At 36.8% G+C, this 20,803-nt stretch overlaps 1 protein-coding gene across 2 annotated transcripts; it reads left to right on the top strand.

Annotated features, from left to right (window-relative positions):
* Window positions 1–5,910: 5,910 nt before the first annotated feature.
* Window positions 5,911–7,280, top strand: LOC116007704 (EG45-like domain containing protein). 2 transcript variants are annotated; one of them, XM_031248455.1, is made up of 3 exons: window positions 5,911–6,092; window positions 6,390–6,690; window positions 7,107–7,280. In XM_031248455.1, exons 1-3 carry the CDS (start codon window positions 5,966–5,968, stop codon window positions 7,111–7,113), a joined length of 435 nt encoding a protein of 144 aa, XP_031104315.1. In that variant the 5' UTR covers window positions 5,911–5,965; the 3' UTR covers window positions 7,114–7,280. The 2 variants fall into 2 exon arrangements, with proteins under 2 accessions (XP_031104315.1, XP_031104316.1); XM_031248456.1 differs by having other exon boundaries at window positions 7,093–7,174.
* Window positions 7,281–20,803: the final 13,523 nt, after the last annotated feature.

Here is a 20,803-nt window from a genome sequence, read left to right as displayed (position 1 = left end):
TTGAAAGTACATTATTGTTTTATAATGTACATTTAATACACGAATAATGTATTTTTAGTATATTAAAAAGGAAAATACTATATGTACTCTCATTTTTTACTTCCATCTACACAATTTTAATATAGACACTTTATTGGGATCCACATGAAAAAAGTAACTTATCAGTGTTTGCCACATCAGGAATAAGATTTGAAAGTTCATACAGTAGAACTCTATTAAAAATGTATTTTTTGATATGTTTCACACAATACTGTGTGTGGTTTATGGTCCACACAATAATTTGCGGCTCCTAGTCTCCCACAACCAGGCAAATTTTACTCTAAACCATGGTCCATGTAGAAGCGTGAACCATGAAGTAAAACAACATCGTTTGATATTAATTTTAGAAAAAAAAAATGTTAATGGTTTCCTAATCCGTTATCTTTGTTTTTACGTTTTATTTTTCACGCAGACTAGTTTATTATATAACACTGAAATATCATTTTAATTACATTTCATGTTCATTTGACAATATAATATGTGTATTGACTCTATCCAGTTTCATTTTATATAAATTCACTATAAAAATATTAAAATAACATTTTAATTCTACTACATGTTCATTTGACTCTCTATATATATATACACACGACAATACGGCATTGATTCATTGTAAGTTGTAAGAACAACTTCTTTTTTTTTTTTTAATTAAAAGAAACGGTGCAGCATTGCACCATTATCTGCACAACTCTAGAGACTATGGTCCACTGAATACCAATTGTCACAACCATAAGCCCAAACTAGTAAAGCCTAATGATTATATCCTGAATTAGGGTCCACAATATAATTTGCCAATAAAGTATGTACAATTACAGGAATGAAGCACAATAATAGAAAAAGACTAGTTTATGCATTTAGTTTAGTAATAAAGATTAATACTATCCGTACTTAATTGTAATTTATATTCAATTGTTTATTCATTACTTACCTGACATGTTTGTTCATCTCTAAGAAGAAATGAACTACAGTTTTTTTCTTTACTTTTTCTTCAATCAATAATATCATGATACCTAACTGAAGTTTTTCTCTGATCTATAAGTGTTCATACATCATTTTTCTTTAGCAAATTGTTAGTATGTCCTACTCCATTAAATATGAAGTTAAAGGAATTGAATATTCAGTATTGTATAGGTTGGAGTTGAATTGAACTGGCTAACTTCACATTCATAAAAGTTGATTCCCCTCCGACATCTTCTGCCGTGTTCTCCATTTGTTTCACATTATGTTTGAGGCAGCCGAATATGAATCTTTAATTTCTTTCTGTTTCTTAGCTAGCAAAATGTGTATTAATTATTTGGTCAAACCTCCATCTCCCATACCTAATTTTAATTAATAATTTGTGGACTTTTCATTGGGATTGATATGGTGTACATGTTGAGAGTATTCTACGAGATAATGTGTACATGTTATAATTAAGCAAGGGAAGTTGAGGGTCTAGTCAAGTGTTTCAGCAAGGTGGATTCCCTTCAAACTTGTAACATTGATGCATGCATGCATGTGACCATATTTTTGTAATCAAAATATTGCTTATCTGGATCTTTCAGGTAAATGGTAGCTCTTTTGATGACCACATCCATAGACACAATGACTAATCCATTCATTATTATGTGCAATACAAATCTCCCGTAAGGCCATAACATGCATGCATACAAACTTGACGCCCCACAACGTGTAATCTTTATAGTGCATTTGATACTTTCCTATCAATTAAATTTTCAGTAAAATGTTTCTAAGGAATATATTTGATAAGAATAACTTTAGGAAAATTAATTAGCATGTTTGGTATTTTCAGAGAACATAACAATTAAATTACTTGAAATATTAAATAACATGTTTGGTTCGTTTAAACTTTCTCATAAATTTTTTTAAAATCTCTAATATATCCTTGCTATATAAAATATTTGTAACGACACAAAAAAAGATAAATATGTAATTGAATAAAATTGACATATTCTAATAGGCCATGAAAAAAAAAATCACACCCCTTAGTTGAGATTTACTTTTCTTGATATTATGAAATCTGATTTTCATTGATCTAAATTTTTCTAAGATAATAATTTCTCCACCTTTTAAATTCTCAGAGAAGTTTAGACTTACCTTAGTACTAAACGCCCTCTTATTGATTAATTATTTGTTAAACAAATCAATTATTTCGATCACCACTAATAATTACCTTTTCATCTTTTGTTCATTCACTAAAATTTCCAAAGGTAGTATTTGCATAGGCCGGCTTCCGGCTATATAATCTTTGAAATTTAGTATGATATAATTATGTTACGCTGTATTATGTAAAAGTCATTTTCCCAAAAGACAATTTTTACCTAGGCCGGTTATATAATGTGTGATTATTTTACTTGAGTAGTAGAATAGTAATTTTGTTCTAGAACACATTGAAATTAAAGATAATGAAAATGAATAATTTAATTTCTCCGATATCCTTATATGGTTTGTTGGTATTAGTTTAACCACTTAATTAAATCTATAAACTAAACTACAACTGGAAACAAATGCAAGTAGGGGCGGATCTAGAAATTCCTTTGAATGGGGCGGATCTAGAAATTCCTTTGAATGGGGCGGAATTAAAATAATTTAAAACATGATAAAAATATTTATGGTAAAATATGAAACACTATTAATTAAATAAAATAGTTTTAATACAAAGTAACAAAATATAATGCCCACAACAAATTATGAGATAATATTTCTTTACGTTCTCAACTAAGTAGAAATATAATCGACACTTTGATATCAATTACAAATTAACCTTCATTATAAATCTCAAAATTTTATATCAATCATAAATTAATACATATTATAATTTTAGCAAATGCACAATTCTTAATTCACAATTTGACTGTCAATCAACTATAATAAACCTCACAAAGTGATTCACAATGTTGGGAAACAATTCTCAAATACCCAAGAAAATGGACGAAATAGGAAAATCCACTAAAACAAATATTACAAGGAATATTACAAAATTCCAGGAATTTAAACCTACAACAAAGGTTCAATAAACCTGGAATACAAGGGACGGGGAGAACGGACTTTTGCGGTAGTTGTAAGTACGAGTCGAGTTGCCTCTGTCCTTAAAACCTTATTTACCGCTTCCCGAGGTGCTGGAACGTTGCGGCCTAGGTTTCCCAGGATAAAACGTACTACGATCCGCCGTTTGAGCACACAAACTTGGATCCAGCGAACGAGAACGTGGGATGAACACAGGTGGCTAGAACGAAGGAGGAGCAGAGTTTCGAGGTTCAAAACAGATTTCTTTCGTTGTTGTAAATCTCCTGCTCAACCTGGAAATATATAGTAGAGGATGTGATAAATAGCATTGATAATGGCATTCATTCCTCACATGTAACCTCCTTCCACTAAGCACGAATTTACTTCCCACTAACAGTCCATTAATAAGAAATAATGGCAGGATTAATCACATTAATTCCTTAATGCCAAAGGTCATTCTTATCAACGGTACGTCGCTACTGGAGATCACTATGAGTTGCCCTGGAAGCCACGAGACATTGCTCGTGAGAGAGGTTCGAAGCATCAGCCTTCGAGAGGTCCGCACGACACCATACCGCGTGACCGGCTTCCTTCGAGAGATCGCGTCCCATTCTTATCAACGGTACGTCGCTACTGGAGATCACTACGAGTTGCCCTGGAAGCCACGAGACATTGCTCGTGAGAGAGGTTCGAAGCATCAGCCTTCGAGAGGTCCGCACGACACCATACCGCGTGACCGGCTTCCTTCGAGAGATCGCGTCCCATTCTTATCAACGGTACGTCGCTACTGGAGATCACTACGAGTTGCCCTGGAAGCCACGAGACATTGCTCGTGAGAGAGGTGAGTTGCCCTGGAAGCCACGAGACATTGCTCGTGAGAGAGGTTCGAAGCATCAGCCTTCGAGAGACATTGCTCGTGAGAGAGGTTCGAAGCATCAGCCTTCGAGAGGTCCGCACGACACCATACCGCGTGACCGGCTTCCTTCGAGAGATCGCGTCCCTCGGGCGTAACTCGCCTGCATCGAGACATCGCTTGATGTCTCGAACGCTACTGAGGCGTGCCGCGAGACATCGCTAATGTCTCGCGCGTTGCCGAGGTACGAGACATCGCTGATGTCTCGCACGACCAAGGCGTGCAACGAGACATCTTGCGATGTCTCGAACTCATCCTTGCCGCGGCGCTGCTTCGAGAGGATGTCTCGCACGACCAAGGCGTGCAACGAGACATCTTGCGATGTCTCGAACTCATCCTTGCCGCGGCGCTGCTTCGAGAGGTCGAGCCTCTCGAAGGTTTGCGTGGTACTTGAGATGGAAAAATGTTCGGGAATTCGGCAAAACTTAGCCCGCAAGGCCAGCCAATTTTTCGGACGAAATTCGTGCCCGTAGGTGCCGGCGCACACAAGTTCAAGCCTTTCGAACTCATTTTTGGGATTTGATTTGCACCCCCCCTGCGCGCGAGAGAGAGCCTCTATGCCATACAAGTCGATTAGCTTAAGAAAGCCTCTTGTATATATAGTGGGTGAAATCTTCTTCCCAAACCAATGTGGGACAAATGCTTTTCCTTAAAGCTTTTCCCACAATTTTCCATCTCAATGGGTCTACTTTGAGAACCAATTTCTCATTCACCCATTATCGATTTTGAGCGTATAATATATCGATCTCTTCGTCTCACTACGAAGAATCCGAATCCACTTTGACCCGACCCAAATCGGATGTGGACCCTACATATATTTATACCACAAAATGGCCACTTAAAATGCCATTTATTGCCATTTTTTCCAACACACAATTCATAATTACAATTAAACAATTAATCTATTATGAATAAATCTAACATATTAATTTTACAAATTTAACTGAGGGTATGAAGTTTGTGATTGTGTTTTATGATTTTGACGTTGAAAAGTGCACCTCATTTATCAGTTATTAGACATGTGTGCTCTTATTCTCATTATCTCAAATCTTTGTAGCTCGCCGTTCACAAATAATTATTTTGATTAAAAGAAAAAAGAATTAATAACATGAGAGACATAAAAAGGGAATTAGAAGGCATGCATTATTTGTCAAGAAAAGTAAGTGGAAAGAATGAAGGATCAATAGAATATTATTAGGGTGAAGTTGTGATTTTTTGAAACGTGTGGGCACAATTTAAGGGACAAAAGCAATGACACATTGACACATAACTTGATTTTAATTTTAAGTTAAAAACAAAAACAATAATACTAAGTAATAAATAAATAAAAATTTATAGTCGAAGAAGTGGCCCCTACTGCTCCCATTGTAAATCTGCCTCTGTATGCAATTCAAGCACGCACACAATTGAAATATTACTAAGATATACAATTCTCGTGTTAGAGCAAACTCAATGATTTTGAATTTTAATTTAATATGTTATTTGGACTGGTCATACCATGTGAAATTTTCGACCTTCAAAACTAAATAAATAAAATTAATCAATAAAATCCCGTTGGGATGCAAGGTTTGAACTTTGAAGCAAAGTAAAAATGGACCAAACAGAATTAGCTAGGGAGTTTTTTTTCCCCAAAATATTCAAATAATATTCATCAATCCAAATGAAATAATTGAAATTATTTGAGCGATAAATTATAAATTTTATGAATATTATTAATATTATTATGACCTTTTATTCTTATTTTCACATTTATGAGTTGACATTCAAATATTCAATCAATAAATATGATAAATTTAAGAGCGAATTAAAAAAAATTATTCCTTGCACAGTTGCACTATATATATATATATATAGTACTCCGGCAGGTTTGAACTCAAAGATGCAAATTATTATTCTTCTATTTTTTAAAAGAAGAAGAGTAGTATATAAAGATAGGAAACTTCTTTGTTTTCCTTGATCCCAAGTTTACAAACCCTGTAATAATATAATCGTTTCTCCGATCCATTAATGATACTCAGAATGTCAGACCTCCATTCCCTCATCATCTTCCCTCTCTTCATCATTCTTGTGCTCTTATCTCCTCCTTCATGTGCTGATATAGGGACTACAAGCCAGTATAGCCCACCTTACACTCGTAAGTTAATCATCACATTCTTCTTTTTATGACATCCATCTCCAAATATCAAAGTGTTCTTAGGGAATTCAAAGCATACATTAGCATGCATGGAATAGTGTGAGAATTATACTAATGTAGTAGGCTCGTTCTGGGCATCAGACACTGATTTTCTATTTAATGAGCTATGCTAAGTCATTTTAACTTATCATCTTCACAAATTCTGTCGAGTCGAAGTGTGAGCCCAACCTGAAGTAAATGATTTTACTTTTTGTGGACAAGTATTGTGGTTCTGATTTTTTTTTAATTAATGTGCAGCGACGGCTTGTTTTGGGAGCGGGGCGTCGCAGTTTCCGTCGAGCAATTATTTCGCGGCGGCCGGCGAGGGCATTTGGGACAACGGCGCATCTTGTGGGAGGCAGTACTTGGTGAGCTGCATAAGCTCCGTTTTGCCCAAAGCTTGTAAAGCGGGTCAGACCATTCAGATTCGGATCGTGGATCGGGCGCAATCTTCGGTTTCCAAGTCAACTCGCCCCGGAACCACCATGGTTCTTTCTAACGCCGCTTTCGCCGCCATTGCCGACCCCTCGGCCCCCTCGTTAAATATTGAATTTCAACAGTAAGTGCTCCCCAATTACTCGATCTCATTGTTTGGTCAACGCCTCATTTCAGTTAGTTAATTAGTTTATCTATCAACGACTCTTAAAAATATTATTGCTATTTTGAATAATGTACATTATATATACTCACAAATTTACATGCATTAACGTTATACCTTTTAATTAATTATCCAATACATACCCTTGTGTACGTAGCTGCGGGGTTTCCGTATGATCCAAAATTAAAATGTCAACGTAATATTGAAATTCTAGTAATTAACATTAGCTTACATAATGAATAAGCAAAGCATGAAATCATGCATGATTAATGCATGGTGCAGAACGAAACTATCAAACTTTGCCAATTTCTAATATGACTTTAATTTCTTAGTTGACATTTTATTATATTGACAACAACAAAGTTTCTAATTTCCAGGGTGTAAGAGAATGGACCTTCCATATGGACCAGATGCCATGCTAGACTCAGTCTGATCTGCCGCTCGCCATATTTGCTATTCATTGAAGAAATCGATCGACTTTGGCTTTATTTTTAATTTGTTTTTATTTTTGTACTTTACATATTATTATAATATATTTTTATACTTTGTTATATACTATATTATTTTCCATGTCTTCATTAGAATTTAGAACAAAAGTGCCCATCTTTTTCAAAACTCACTTTTTGCATATGTTCACTTGATACAAGAGATGTTATATGTGATTTTAAAAAAAAATACAAGAATGTTACCGCGCGTATTTTAGCATTTATTTTTCAAACAGCAGATGTCAATAGTCTATCTTTTTTGTCAAATATGTACTAGTCTTGCATACTAGCCCCTTGCCCTTGGTGTTGGGGTTTTCCAAATCCTTGAGAAATGTCCCCTTAGTTCATGTTGGGAAAGAGTGGAAATTGAGCGTGTGAGGGAACCCATTCTTCTTCTAACGTAATGACTGGCATTGGGAGTTTGAGAGATATTTGCTTGACCTTCACCATTTTTCTCATTGTTAGTATCTCCCATCTCTATGTTACCTCTAAGGATCTAGACTCCTATCAAATCAACGCAATAAAGATGACTTGTAAGCTCTTTAATATCAACACAATAGAACAAAAAGAAAATAACAACTTGATCTCCTTTAAGGTCCACTATCTATAATGCTAGAAAGAAAGATAATCACACAATACAACCAAATAAATTAATCCCCGACAACAATACCAAAAAGTTGATTTAGTAAATGAACGATAAGAAATTGGGGTGAAGATTGTCATTCCATTGGTGATTGAGAATATGACGCGTAATTGTGAAATCGTTTAGTCGCTAAACACACAGATATTGAACCCATAAGAATCTAAGCAAAACATATTAAGAAAAGGGACAATTATCCCATTGATAAAAAACAGGGAGAGATTAACTAAGAAAGAGGGGGGGGGTGGGGGAGGGGGGGGGGAAACTAGAGGCTACTACCTTCTAAACACTATAACAATTTGAAGGAATTGGGGAAGATTCCCAATCAAAGGTTTACTAGAATGCACACAAGAATCCATGATCTTTTAATAAAGGATTATAGTAAGAATTGGAGTGCTTCATTTTCATGATGTATCTGTTACAGATTAAATCTATACATACGCTTAGTCTGTTTGGTTAGCCTTTATTTTCTGCATTTACGGTTGTACTGATATCCCTTACTTTGGGGTATCCTTCTGTATTTATATTCATGCTTGTTTAATGGTACAGTGTGAGTTCATACATCCATATGGTAATCAGAGCCAGTTAGGAATATTTTTTTCCTCTGTCCGTTAAAAATCCTTCTGAGTTTTTTTTTCTTCTTCTTTTCGTTTTCTCTTGAGATGGCAGCCAATGCACAAACCCTCCCCCAGATTGTTCAGCTACATTCAACAACCCATTTTCCCATTAAATTAACTCCTACGAACTTCCCAGTATGGAAAAGACAAATTGAGACCACCCTCATTGGCTTAGACTTATCCAAATACATTGATGGATCATCACAGTCTCCAGAAAGATTTTCTGATGCCGCTCAAACCATTGTTAGCGCTGCGTATCTCACATGGTATAGACAGGACCAGATTATTTTGAGTGCTCTTCTTGGAAGTTGTTCCGATGCTCTTCAACCTTTGATCTCCTCGTCACCGTCGGCTCGTGACGCATGGACGAAACTGGCAGCAACTTGCGCTGCATCTTCCCGTAGTCGCATTATATCACTCAAAACTAAGCTTGCTAAGAACCCAAAAGGTTCTCGACCCATAGCTGAATATCTCCAGGATATGCATACAATTGCTAATGATTTAGCAATTGCTCAGAACCCCATAACTGATGAAGATCTAGTTGTGCACATCATTACACAACTAGGTGATGAGTTCAATTCCATCGTGGCAGCTCTCCGAGTTCGCGAGACTCCAGTCACCTTCGAACAATTGTCGGATGTTCTTACCGACTACGAGAGAATTCTGAAGGATCATGAGGCTACTCAACAAGCTGTCATTGCAACTGCCAACTACACGCAGAAAAGGCAATCTGGCTCGGCAAGTGGAGCAGGTCGCGGCCAGTATTCCTTCTCTGGCAATCGTCGTGGGCGTAATGACAGTCGACAATCTGGAGGTGGTTCAAATGGCATTACCCGAAACTCTCGATATTGCAGATATTGTGACATCCCCGGGCATGACACACGGTTTTGCCGCAAACTTGGTCGTTTCTTGGCAGATAATAATGTCACCGCTTCAGCTCCATTATTTTCTGTTCCTGGTTCTTCACCTACAGTAAATTCCACCTGTGTGACAACACCTACCCAGGCTCCATGGGTGATGGATACTGGGGCCTCTCACCATACTGTTTCAAATACAAATGCGTTGCAGACATTTTCAGAGTACTCCGGCCCGGACGAAATTTTACTTGGTGATGGTAAGTCTCTAAAAATCTCTCATACTGGGGATACATCCATTCCAACCAATTCTTGTCAACTCTCTTTATCTGATGTGCTTTGCGTTCCTCATCTTCGCAAAAACTTAATTTCTGTGTCTAAGTTGTGTCAAACAAATCCTGTCTCTGTTGAGTTTTTTGACAACTTCTTTATTGTTAAGGATCGTCGAACGGGGGCACATCTAATGCGAGGGGGAACTTTGCATGATATCTACTACATCCCAGGTCCTGGCCAACCTCAAGTTCATGTTACCACCGTAAACTCTGCGTCCGGATGGCATCACAAGCTGGGTCATCCTTCTAGTAAGACCTTAGTGTCTATTCTTCGTCGTAATAAAATTCCATATGACTCCCGTTCTGTAATGAATCTCTCTTGTAACTCCTGTCATATAAATAAAAGTCATAAATTGAGTTTTTCCTTTAATACCATGTCTAGTAGTAAACCACTTGAGCTTATTTACACTGATGTTTGGGGTTCCTCGAATATTTCGGTTGATGGGTATAAATACTATGTCTCCTTTGTTGATCACTACACAAAATACATTTGGCTGTATCCGTTAAAATATAAGTCTGATGTTTCTGTTATATTTCCTCAGTTCAAACGTCTGGTCGAAAAATATTTTGGGCACTCTATAATATCAGTTTTTTCCGATAATGGGGGCGAATATAAAAAGTTAATCACGGTGTTTAACTCTTGTGGTGTTTCTCATTTTACGTCACCTCCTCACACCCCTGAACACAATGGTCCAGTTGAGAGGCGTCATCGACATATTGTAGAGACAGGTTTGTCCCTTCTTCACTTTGCTGGGTTGCACCTATCCTACTGGGTATTTGCCTTTCAAACGGCCGTTTATCTTATTAACCGCATGCCTACGCCTATACTTGATAATTTGTCGCCATTTCAAAAATTGTTTGGTCGCGATCCTAATTTGTCTAAAATCCGTCCTTTTGGGTGCTTGTGTTTTCCGTGGCTAAAACCTTATGTGTCTACTAAACTCCACCCAAAATCAATTCCTTGTGTATTTTTGGGGTATTCTTTGAGTCAGTCGGCTTACAAGTGTTTGGACCCACAATCCGGTCGTATCTATTTGTCCCGACACGTTCGATTTGTGGATGGGGTTTTTCCTTTTCTTGAGTCGGGGCTGTCTAAGGGGTCGGTGTCTACTACTTCAGCCTCAACTTCCGTTCCCCCCTCATTGCCTCCAGTTTTGCCTGTCCTTACTCCGTCTGTACCGGTTGTTTCACCATCTGGTTCGGATGATATCTCTAATTCTTCTAGGTCTGTTCCTGTAGTTCCTGAATCTGATCATACTCCCTCTTCCTCTCCCGCTCCTAATCTCTCCCGAACCACCTCTAGCCCCACTGTGTCGGAGTCCAGTTTAGCTGAACAGCCAGCTGCATCTGTTCTCATTTCTTCAGTATCCCCAACCACTGCCCCTGATTTACCGGCTGCTTCTGGCCGACCAGCACGGATACGAAAACCGAATTCCCGGTACTATGGTGACCAATTTGTGAATATAACTACTGTCCATCCCATGCCACTCGCTCTTGAGCCTCGTACGGTTACCCAGGCTATGCGTGATGACAGGTGGAGGCAGGCTATGTGTGATGAATTTGATGCTTTAGTTCGATTGGGGACGTGGGAGTTGGTACCGCGTGCTAGTCATCGTCCGATTCACTGCAAATGGATATTCCGGGTTAAAAGGCGAGTTGATGGCTCGGTAGAGCGATTCAAGGCACGTTTGGTAGCCAAAGGTTTTTTTGCAAAAAGAAGGGCGTGATTATTTTGAGACCTTTAGTCCGGTTGTTAAGCCGGTTACTGTTCGTATTGTATTGACTATTGCGTTATCCAGTGGTTGGTCTGTTCGTCAATTAGACATAAATAATGCCTTTCTGAATGGTTTGTTGTCTGAACAGGTTTATATGGAGCAGCCTGCGGGCTTTATTGATTCTCGCTTTCCTGGTCACGTGTGTCGTCTTAAGAAGGCTATATATGGTCTCAAACAAGCGCCTCGGGCTTGGTACTTGGCGTTGTCAGCTTTTCTATTGGAGTGTGGTTGTGTTCGGTCTGTGGCTGACACGTCATTATTTGTTTACCGTGAGGGTCATGTTGTTATGTTCTTTCTAGTCTATGTTGATGACATTGTCATCACGGGTAATGACAATGCTTTTCTTGGTGGATTTATTCGCAAGCTTTCTGATAGGTTTGCTTTGAAAGATATGGGTGCCTTACATCATTTCTTAGGAGTGCAGGTCATTTCTACGCCCAGTGGTTTTTTTCTAAGTCAGTCTCAATATATTGTTGATGTTCTTGAGCAGTTTCAGATGACGGGGGCGAAGGACGTAGCTACCCCTATGGAACCTGCTGCTAGTGGTCTGGTTGCTAATGACTCCACGGTTGATGGTGGTCTGTATCGTAGAGCGGTTGGTGTCCTACAGTATTTGGGTTTCACTCGACCGGACATTGCGTTTGCCGTTAATCGCCTATCTCAATTCATGCATTCTCCTGCTATTCACCATTGGCAGGCGGTAAAGAGGATTTTTCGGTATTTGAAGGGAACCTTGCATTTTGGGTTGTTCCTTAGGCGTGGTGTGCCGTTGAGTCTGTCTATTTACTCCGACTCTGACTGGGGTGGCCTTGACAGTAGTGGGCGTTCCACTACTGCGTATGTTGTTTTCTTGGGGGCAAATGTGGTGTCCTGGAAATCCGCTCGTCAGCGGTCTGTTTCTCGTTCCTCTACTGAGGCTGAATTTCGTGCTGTTGCTAATGCCGCGGCTGAGGGTATTTGGATTGAAAGTCTTCTTCGTGAGCTCGGTGTTCGCTTGCTTCAGCCACCTACTTTGTTTGCTGACAATATGAGTGCTGTTTATGTTTGTAAACATCCGGTGTTTCATTCTCGAATGAAACATGTTGCCCTTGACTACTTCTTTGTTCGTGAGCGTGTTGAGGGTGGTTCCTTGCGGGTTCAACATATTCGCTCGTCTGATCAAGTGGCGGACTTACTTACGAAGCCTCTCTCTCGTCGTCCGTTTCTGGCTTTTCGTTCCAAGATTGGCGTCGTTGATGGTGCCGCCATCTTGCGGGGGCGTGTTACAGATTAAATCTATACATACGCTTAGTCTGTTTGGTTAGCCTTTATTTTCTGCATTTACGGTTGTACTGATATCCCTTACTTTGGGGTATCCTTCTGTATTTATATTCATGCTTGTTTAATGGTACAGTGTGAGTTCATACATCCATAGTATCAACTCTAAACTACTCTTAAAGCACATAGGCATTTATAAAATTCTCAATTTCCCCAAATTCCGAAGATAAAATTGAGTTGTGAAGGAGGGGACTTGAGTTTATTTCCCAACTCTTATTGCAGTTGAAAAACTCTCCAAAAACAAGTCAACCCTTATTGCGCACAAAAATATCTACAAGACACAAACACAAGATTCCTTCGCGGAATTCTTCCTTTTATGCAATAATCGCATAATAAGCATTTAGAAAAGTAAATAGCGCCTGCCAAAGACCTTGTGGTCTAGTGGCACCTGGTGTCCCGTTTAACACTCTCATATAGATGATGGGAGTGTGTCTCAGTGGAGGCATTAGTACTAAAAAAAAAGAAGTAAATAGCCCCCCAAAAAAAATAGCCCCTAATCCAACCCCTAAGCAGACTACTTTCACCTAATAGACAATTGCATGCTCAAATGAAAAGCTAAAATCTTCTCTATTGATTTTCCATGGACGTAAACTATCTAATCTAAGCGAAAAATGTTTTTGAAAAAGGAAGGAAAATGTGTTCTTTGTTGTCTCGGTCTACCCTTCAAAAAGATCCAAAATCAACACTTAATTTCGTAATAAGGGCAACCACACGGGCAACAGTAGGGGCGTGTGACCGCCCAAGAATGGAGACGGGCTTACTCATGCCCGTAAGATGGTTTGTGTATGGTGACGGCCCCAGCACAAGCATGGTGTTGCACGTAAGCTGCCAGATTTTCTGAAACTTTCTTGCTCCGACTCCTTAATGCGATTCTCCTTCCGGGCTACTTTACAATGCTCTTGATTATCTTCAGTGTACTTTTCAGTGTTTGTTCGAACCGAAGTTATATGTGTATAATTTATTTATTTTTAAATAAATACTTTATACATCGGTTATTGTATAAATTGACGTATAAAGTATTTATTTTTTTAAAAACTAAACTGAATTATACACCTCCGTTCATTCAAATTAAAACACTTACTGTCCAAAAAAAACTTAAAATATTTTAGGACTTTTAGAAAAAGGAATATTCTAACTTCTAAGCCATTACGAGAACTAATAAAAAAACTTAAAACATGCTAGAATGTATGAGAACTATTAAAATATTTTACAAAATTAAATCAGTTATTTGTATGAAGCAAAATCATATCCTTTAATAACTAATAAGACCAATAGTATATATAGATGAAAAAAATTACCTTCTGTACATTCTTGCATGTTGGCACTACTATGATCTCTTAGCTTCACACTTTTTAATGTTTTAAACATCTCTTACTTACAAATATAATAAACCAAAACAAATGTCACATTTGAAAAAAAAAAAAAGCTAAAGAATTGCCCGACTCTTATACCTGAGCTATTGAATTATTGAAGACGATAATAAAAAAGGTCTAGAGTCGAGCTATGCAAAATGTGTACACCCCACGTGCTAAATTACATATAATATTTTAAAATATTTTAGCATAAAATCTCTCTCTCAGATCGCACACCATGGAATTATGCATGCATTATGGATAAAAGATGTCTAACAAATTATGCATGCATTATGGATAAAAGATGTCTAACAAATTACTAGGTCCAGCCTCTCTGAGCATTATCCAAGCAAAGTGCCAATCGGATTCTCCGTGTGATCCGACGAAATCCAATCTTTAGAAAAACCCTAGTTTCACTCTATTTTTACTCTTGACTATCACTATTCTTGATTGATTCGATTTTGGATTTTTCTACATAATTATTTAAGGTTTTGGCTTTGGCTTTTTGAAATTTAGGGGACAGCCGATCATCCGTTAATAGAGCTGGTTTTGAAACTCTAATTTGGAGGCCTATCTCAAATTATTATTATTTTTTTCTTTAAAAACTTTTCGAAGCTTCAACGAAAAGCAAACCCTAGTTTTGATGGCTACAGCTTTTTCTAACCCCGCTACTCCGAATCAGACCTGGGTGCTGACTAGCACCTCTCAGCAGCATTCTGGCAATGAACGATGGGACAATCACAGCTCAGGTAGGGCAGTCAGCGGCTGCTGGAAACTCAAGCAACTAAGACTTTGTGGACTGAAGAGGGAGGGGAGGGAGGCCTAATCTTGACGAGAACAATCAGCTTGGCCTGGAGGCGTACAGTTTATTGGAAATAGACAGGCAAACCTAAAGCGGATTGAAAAGAGAAACAATTTATTAAAAATAAAAGAGAACACAAAGGATAGAGAGCGAGTTAAATGACTTTAAAGCTGGTTGCTTGAATTTGTTGGATGTATATTTTGTTTTTATTTTGGGATAAAAAAAACAAAAACAAATTGTTAAAAATATTTGACTAAAACTTTAGCTAACATTTTATAAAACAATTAACAATATAAAATTTTGATAATAAATAAATAATGAAATTAAATATATTAATAGAAAAGTATTGAATTTTATAATGTAATTAAATATGTGTATAACTATTATATATATTTTACTCGTCATTTCTATTTGGAAAAAAAATTATGAAAAATACTATATTCTTCAAAAAAAAATAAAAAAAAAATCTCCTTATGTTCGTTTTCTAAAATTAATAAAGAGTTCAAATAATAATCAAATATCTAAAAAAAATCGAGAGAGATATTTGAGACTAATTTTAGAAGAAAAAAATATAATAGAATATAAAATATGTTAGACTAGCCTCTATTTTAAAAATATGATAGCATAATTAAAATATTGAGTCTTGTTCTAAATAATCAAAAGAAGATTAATTAAACGAAAAAAAAACTTAACATAGATTTTTTTTTAAAAATCAAGAAAATGATTTTCAAGGTTTCTTATTTGCAATCTTTGATGCTCAACTTTAAATGCTATATAGTCTGACTAATTAATTGATCAAAGCTAATGTCAAATGTTTTGTTGTATTTTTTAATACACTCTAACATTTTCATAGTATATATTCAACAATTATGTCAACTTTGATTGAGATGTGGTTCAAACATAATACCTTCTTTATTAAAATTAATGAGTAAGTTAAGAATAATGAATACTTAACGAAATATTCCGTTACTAAAGTTTATACTAACGAAGTGCATGGTATTTAGAAAAAGTAAATAATATAATAGATGGTAAGTAGAAAAATAAAAAAAAATACTAAAATAAAAATAATATTGAACAATTCATTTTATGAAGGACGAACATTTTTTAGTTCCCATTATAAGCCTAACTTTATTTGCTCCTTTATATATATATATATATATATCCCAGTGGGTAGCTCAAGTGGCAAGTGAGCTCTTTTTGTGGGGATGAATTTCGGGAGAACCCGGGGTCAATTTCCGTAAGTGATGATTCGCCCTGAGCCAGCTCCCGTACCTCCCGGAGCGAACGTGGGTGATATTACAATGTAATAGGGTCAGTTGTATTAAAAAAGATTATTTAATTTAATGTCATTTATGCCACTGATAGATTTTTTTTCTTTTTTTAAATAATCTCAATTAAGCACTAATGCTAAAGAAAATGTCAAAATTAAAGGCCTCCCACAACCATAAGACCCAACTAGTAAAGCCCAATCACCATATCATGAATCCTAGTCCATAATATATTGGGAATAAACCTCGTACAATTAAAAGAGTGCAACCCAATAATAGAAAATACCAGTTTTACACTTTTATGCATTTAGCAAAGAGTAATACTCCGTATTGGAGCATCCTTATCAGTGGGGATATTTCGCGATTATTAAGGAGTTTTTGTAGGTGTGATTAGGAAAGAGAAAATGAGAAGGGATGAATAAAAAAAAAACAAAACAAAACTGAATTTAAAAAAAATAATAATAAATGATAATGTCAGGCTTACGCACCAAGCGAGCACAGGCGCGTGTGCACGCGCCCGCTTGGGCGCTGCTATGCGCTTTCACGCGCACAGCAGAGAAAAGTGAAAGACAGAAGATCAAAGGTTACTATGCTATGCTCCCCATTTTTGCAGAGGAACCCTTTCCTCTCTCTCACCTCCCTTCTCTCATGTTAGGTGGCAAATGATCTGACATTATCTTCACAATAACTACTGATGGCCATGCTCTTACTCTTTTGGAGCAAAAGAATAATACGGAGTAGTACATGTACTTGTAATTTCTACTCAAATTTTTTATTCATTGCTTACCTAAGAGCATCAACATTTGTGGATCATAGGAAGTTTTTTCAAATCAATAAACCAAAAGTGAGTTCATAACTAGTGTGGGAAGGAGTTTTTAATTTCTACAAGTAATGGATCTTTGTAGGGCCCAAACTGACGCATTAAACATGGAAAATCAATGCAGGTGCGCGTTTCGCGCATGCGCCACTAGGCGTGTAAATCTGTTTTGTTATTTTTTATTTTATTTTATTTTATTTTATTTACTTTTTCTGAGACTGCCAGCTTTCTATGCTTCTTTTTCCTTCTTTTTTGTTTTGCTTCTTCCCTCCTCTGACTTCTTTCCCACGTGGACACAAAAAAACCCTCAAAAGTCAGTAACTGATAAAGATGCTCTAACATGTTCTGTTCATCTCGAAAAAGAAGTTGCTGCAAATTTTCCTTTTCCTTTTCTTCTAATAATAAAATTATGATATCGAAGTGAAGTTTAATTTTACTTTATAAGAATCCATACATTATTATTATTCTTAGCAAATTGTTAGTATGTCCTACTACATTAAGTATGAAGTTAAAGGAATGTTTAGTACTGAATTGAAAACTCCAAGTTTGACTCTTTGTAAGTGATGTTTATTGATTTTTTAATTTTGGTTTAATTTGAAAACAATTCAATTATGGATAATCTAGATTGATTTTATCTTTTTGTAGCTCCTTACTGATTAGAGTCACAAAATATGTTAACCTTTGAGAAATGGTACGCTTTTGAGCTTTTACGTAAATTAAAGGAGGTAAATCGGCTGACCAACTTTGGGATAGGGAGACTTGGTCTTAATTAGAGCAGGTGTAGTGTCGGCAGGCGTCGTGGATTCCCCTCCGACATGCATCTTCTACCGAGTACGCCGTGTTCTTCGATCATCTGTTTCACATTGTGTTTGAGCCGAGCCAGCCGAACATGAATCTTTAATTTCTTTCTGTTTCTTAGCTAAGCAAAATGTGTATTAATTATTTGGTCAAACCTCCATCTCCTATACCTAATTTTAATTAATAATTTGTGGACTTTTCATTGGGAAATGGGAATATTGATTTAGTGTACATGTTGAGATAATGTATACAATAGATGAAACAATATGAACGATATAATTAAGAAGTTGAGGGTCTAGTCAATGGTTTCAGCAAGGTACGTGGGGGCGGGGACTGAGTGAGTTTTTAGCTGCATGCCTAGCTTAGGATGAAGATGGAGAAGGATAGAATGAAAGTGATGAATTTGACTTGGAGCTATTGTCGCAGGTGTAAAATGCATGCCAATTGGTGTCTAGTTTATTAGAGTAGTGGTATTACATTATAATTTTTCAAGTTATAGCTCGACCAGCATAGTTGTGACTTTTCAAATGAAATGTCTCAAGTTCGAACCTCAGTGTGGGGTATTGACTCTCATATGGAATGCCATGGATTTTCAATGGGACAGGAAGGTTTATTAAGTTGAGAAAATAATTATGAATAGAATAGTTGATTTAGTACAACTCTTCATCAATCATTTTTTAATCAACTATTAGTTATAAAAGTCAACATATATTTGTTTTATTTTGTTAAAATGTGGCAAAGTGCGGACTATTAGTTGATTGCTTCAAGTTCGATTTTTAGTTGGAGTGACGACCTATTAGTTTTTTTTTGGGTTAAACCGGCAATCAACTATAAGCAATCTAAGTTGGTTTACTTCTTTGTAGCTCTTTGTCGATTAAGGTCAAAAGGTAATATTTATCCAATAAACACCTTCGAATAGTGATTGTGGTTCCTGTGAATTTCTCTCGTCATTAAAAAAAAAGTGACAGGTGAAAAATCTTAATTGACATTTTGAGTCAACGTCTCCTTTTATGGTATTCGGTAGCCACGTACCCTACTTCAAAATCTAACTACGCCTCCAAGTTCAAGAAGAGCCATTTTATCTTTACAAGTCTAAAATCTTCCCGCATTAAGCCCCCAAAGTACCTTGTGAATAGGGCCAATTCTCACTATAAAGCCAATGATCTACTTCTATGATGTTTAATAACATAGTTAATTTATTAGTTAATCCATTCATTATTATTTGCTCTACAAATCTCCCCTAACATGCAAGTATACAAACTTGACACACCACAACGTGTTAACTTTATTGATTATTGTAAACAGATCAATTATTTCACCAATAATAATTACCTTTTAATCTTTTCTTCATTTTTTACTGAATTTCCCAAAGGTAGTATTTGCATAGGCCGACTATATAATCTTTGAAATTTAACATGATATAATTATGTTACACAATATTATTATGTATAAGTCATTTTCCCAAAAGACAATTTTTACCTAGGCCGGTTATATTATCTCTGATTATTTTACGTAGTAGAGCAGTAATTTTGTTCTAGAACACATTGAAATTAAAGATAATGAAAATGACTAATTTAATTTCTCTGTAACCCTTATATGGTTTGTTGTTATTAGTTTAACCACTTAAACCTATAAACTAATCTACGAGTCTACGACTGCAAACATATGCAAGTACGTACACAATGAAAATGCCAAAAAAAAAAAAAATCAAAATTCTATTATGTAGTGTGATAACACCTCTATTACCAAGATTGAGAAAGTATAGAACAAATACGTACTACCTTGTAAACAATCATCAAATTGGTCATATTGTTTGTTTGGCTATTAAAATGTTACAAGTTTAACTCACAGTGAGAATGACCTATTAGCCTTTGCCTACTAGGGTCACAAATTAAAGTAGAGTTTACTCAATGTGTGTTTTTCTTGTCACTCAAAATACTATCTATTAAGATACAAGTAATCGTGTTAGAGCAAACTCAATGATTTTGAGTTTTTGATAAGTTTGTTAATTAAAGTAGTCATGCCATGTGAAATTATCAACCTTCAAAAAAAAATTTAATTAATTAATTAATATAAGTCAGACGTGCCTGCAGGCATTTGATGTGTGTGCAAGTAACCCTGCAGGCATTAGCTGAGTGTGCATGTCCATCCAAGATAGGACATGTCCCTCAATGTGTGCTTGACAAAAAGTATGATTCGGTCAAGTTGAGGTCAGCCATGAACCAAAGTAAGACGAGCTTAGACACTTTCCCCTCATTGAATTGCGGTAGATATACATTTGGGGTCGCACTAGGCGAATTAACCTCCACATTAGCTCGAGCTAGAGCTCAGGTTTGTTAGTTCCTCCTCCTCCATGTCGTGTTGATGGTTGGGGCAAATTGACCTCCCCATCAACTTGAGGTCCTTGTATTCGCGGGTCGGCCAGTCGGGTGCTCGGCGTCATGCTTCGCCTCGAAGGGTGAGGGTCGGTACCCTTGCACATCCCCATGTGATGCCCAGGTGCCGAGTGGAGGGGGCTACACTACTTCTTGGAGCCCCTCAACGAAAGGGCCGGGTCGGGTTAGCAAGGTTGTAGCTTGTTAGATCGTGACTGTTAGAGGCCCGGAGCTGTGGATAGACGAGTGGAGCCAACCCACCATTGCAGTTGTATTGAGTTGATCCCTTATGTCTCCCACCAACCACAAGGAAAGGGTTTGACATCTCGCAATCCCATTAAGGTTGTTCCCGTTCTGGCTGAGGTGGGTGTTACAGGAGCAATGAGAGTTGCATGAATTGGACATCACCATTGCTATGGACGGTTGGAAAAAAAAGGTAGCACGCTCAAGCTCGTATGTCGAGCTCTCAATGAAAGTACTAATGATGGAATAAATTAACGGGGGCGACCCGAATTAACTAAACCAATAATTAAAGAATAAATAAAAAAGGCAAGATATAGAGTAGGAAATATAGTGCCTTGTATTAAAGATTTGTGTGAGATGATTACAAGAACAACTGTGATATATAAGATAAGATGAAGA

This window comes from Ipomoea triloba, chromosome 15 (assembly GCF_003576645.1).
Source record: "Ipomoea triloba cultivar NCNSP0323 chromosome 15, ASM357664v1".
NCBI lineage: Eukaryota > Viridiplantae > Streptophyta > Magnoliopsida > Solanales > Convolvulaceae > Ipomoea > Ipomoea triloba.
This window is presented reverse-complemented; position numbering and strand designations above follow the sequence as displayed.

Excerpts from the sequence above, each read along its gene's own strand:
- LOC116007704 (XM_031248455.1), top strand. The coding sequence starts at position 5,966 with ATGATACTCAGAATGTCAGACCTCCATTCCCTCATCATCTTCCCTCTC. Across the intron at positions 6,093-6,389 it reads GTATAGCCCACCTTACACTC|CGACGGCTTGTTTTGGGAGC; the intron begins GTAAGTTAATCA and ends ATTAATGTGCAG.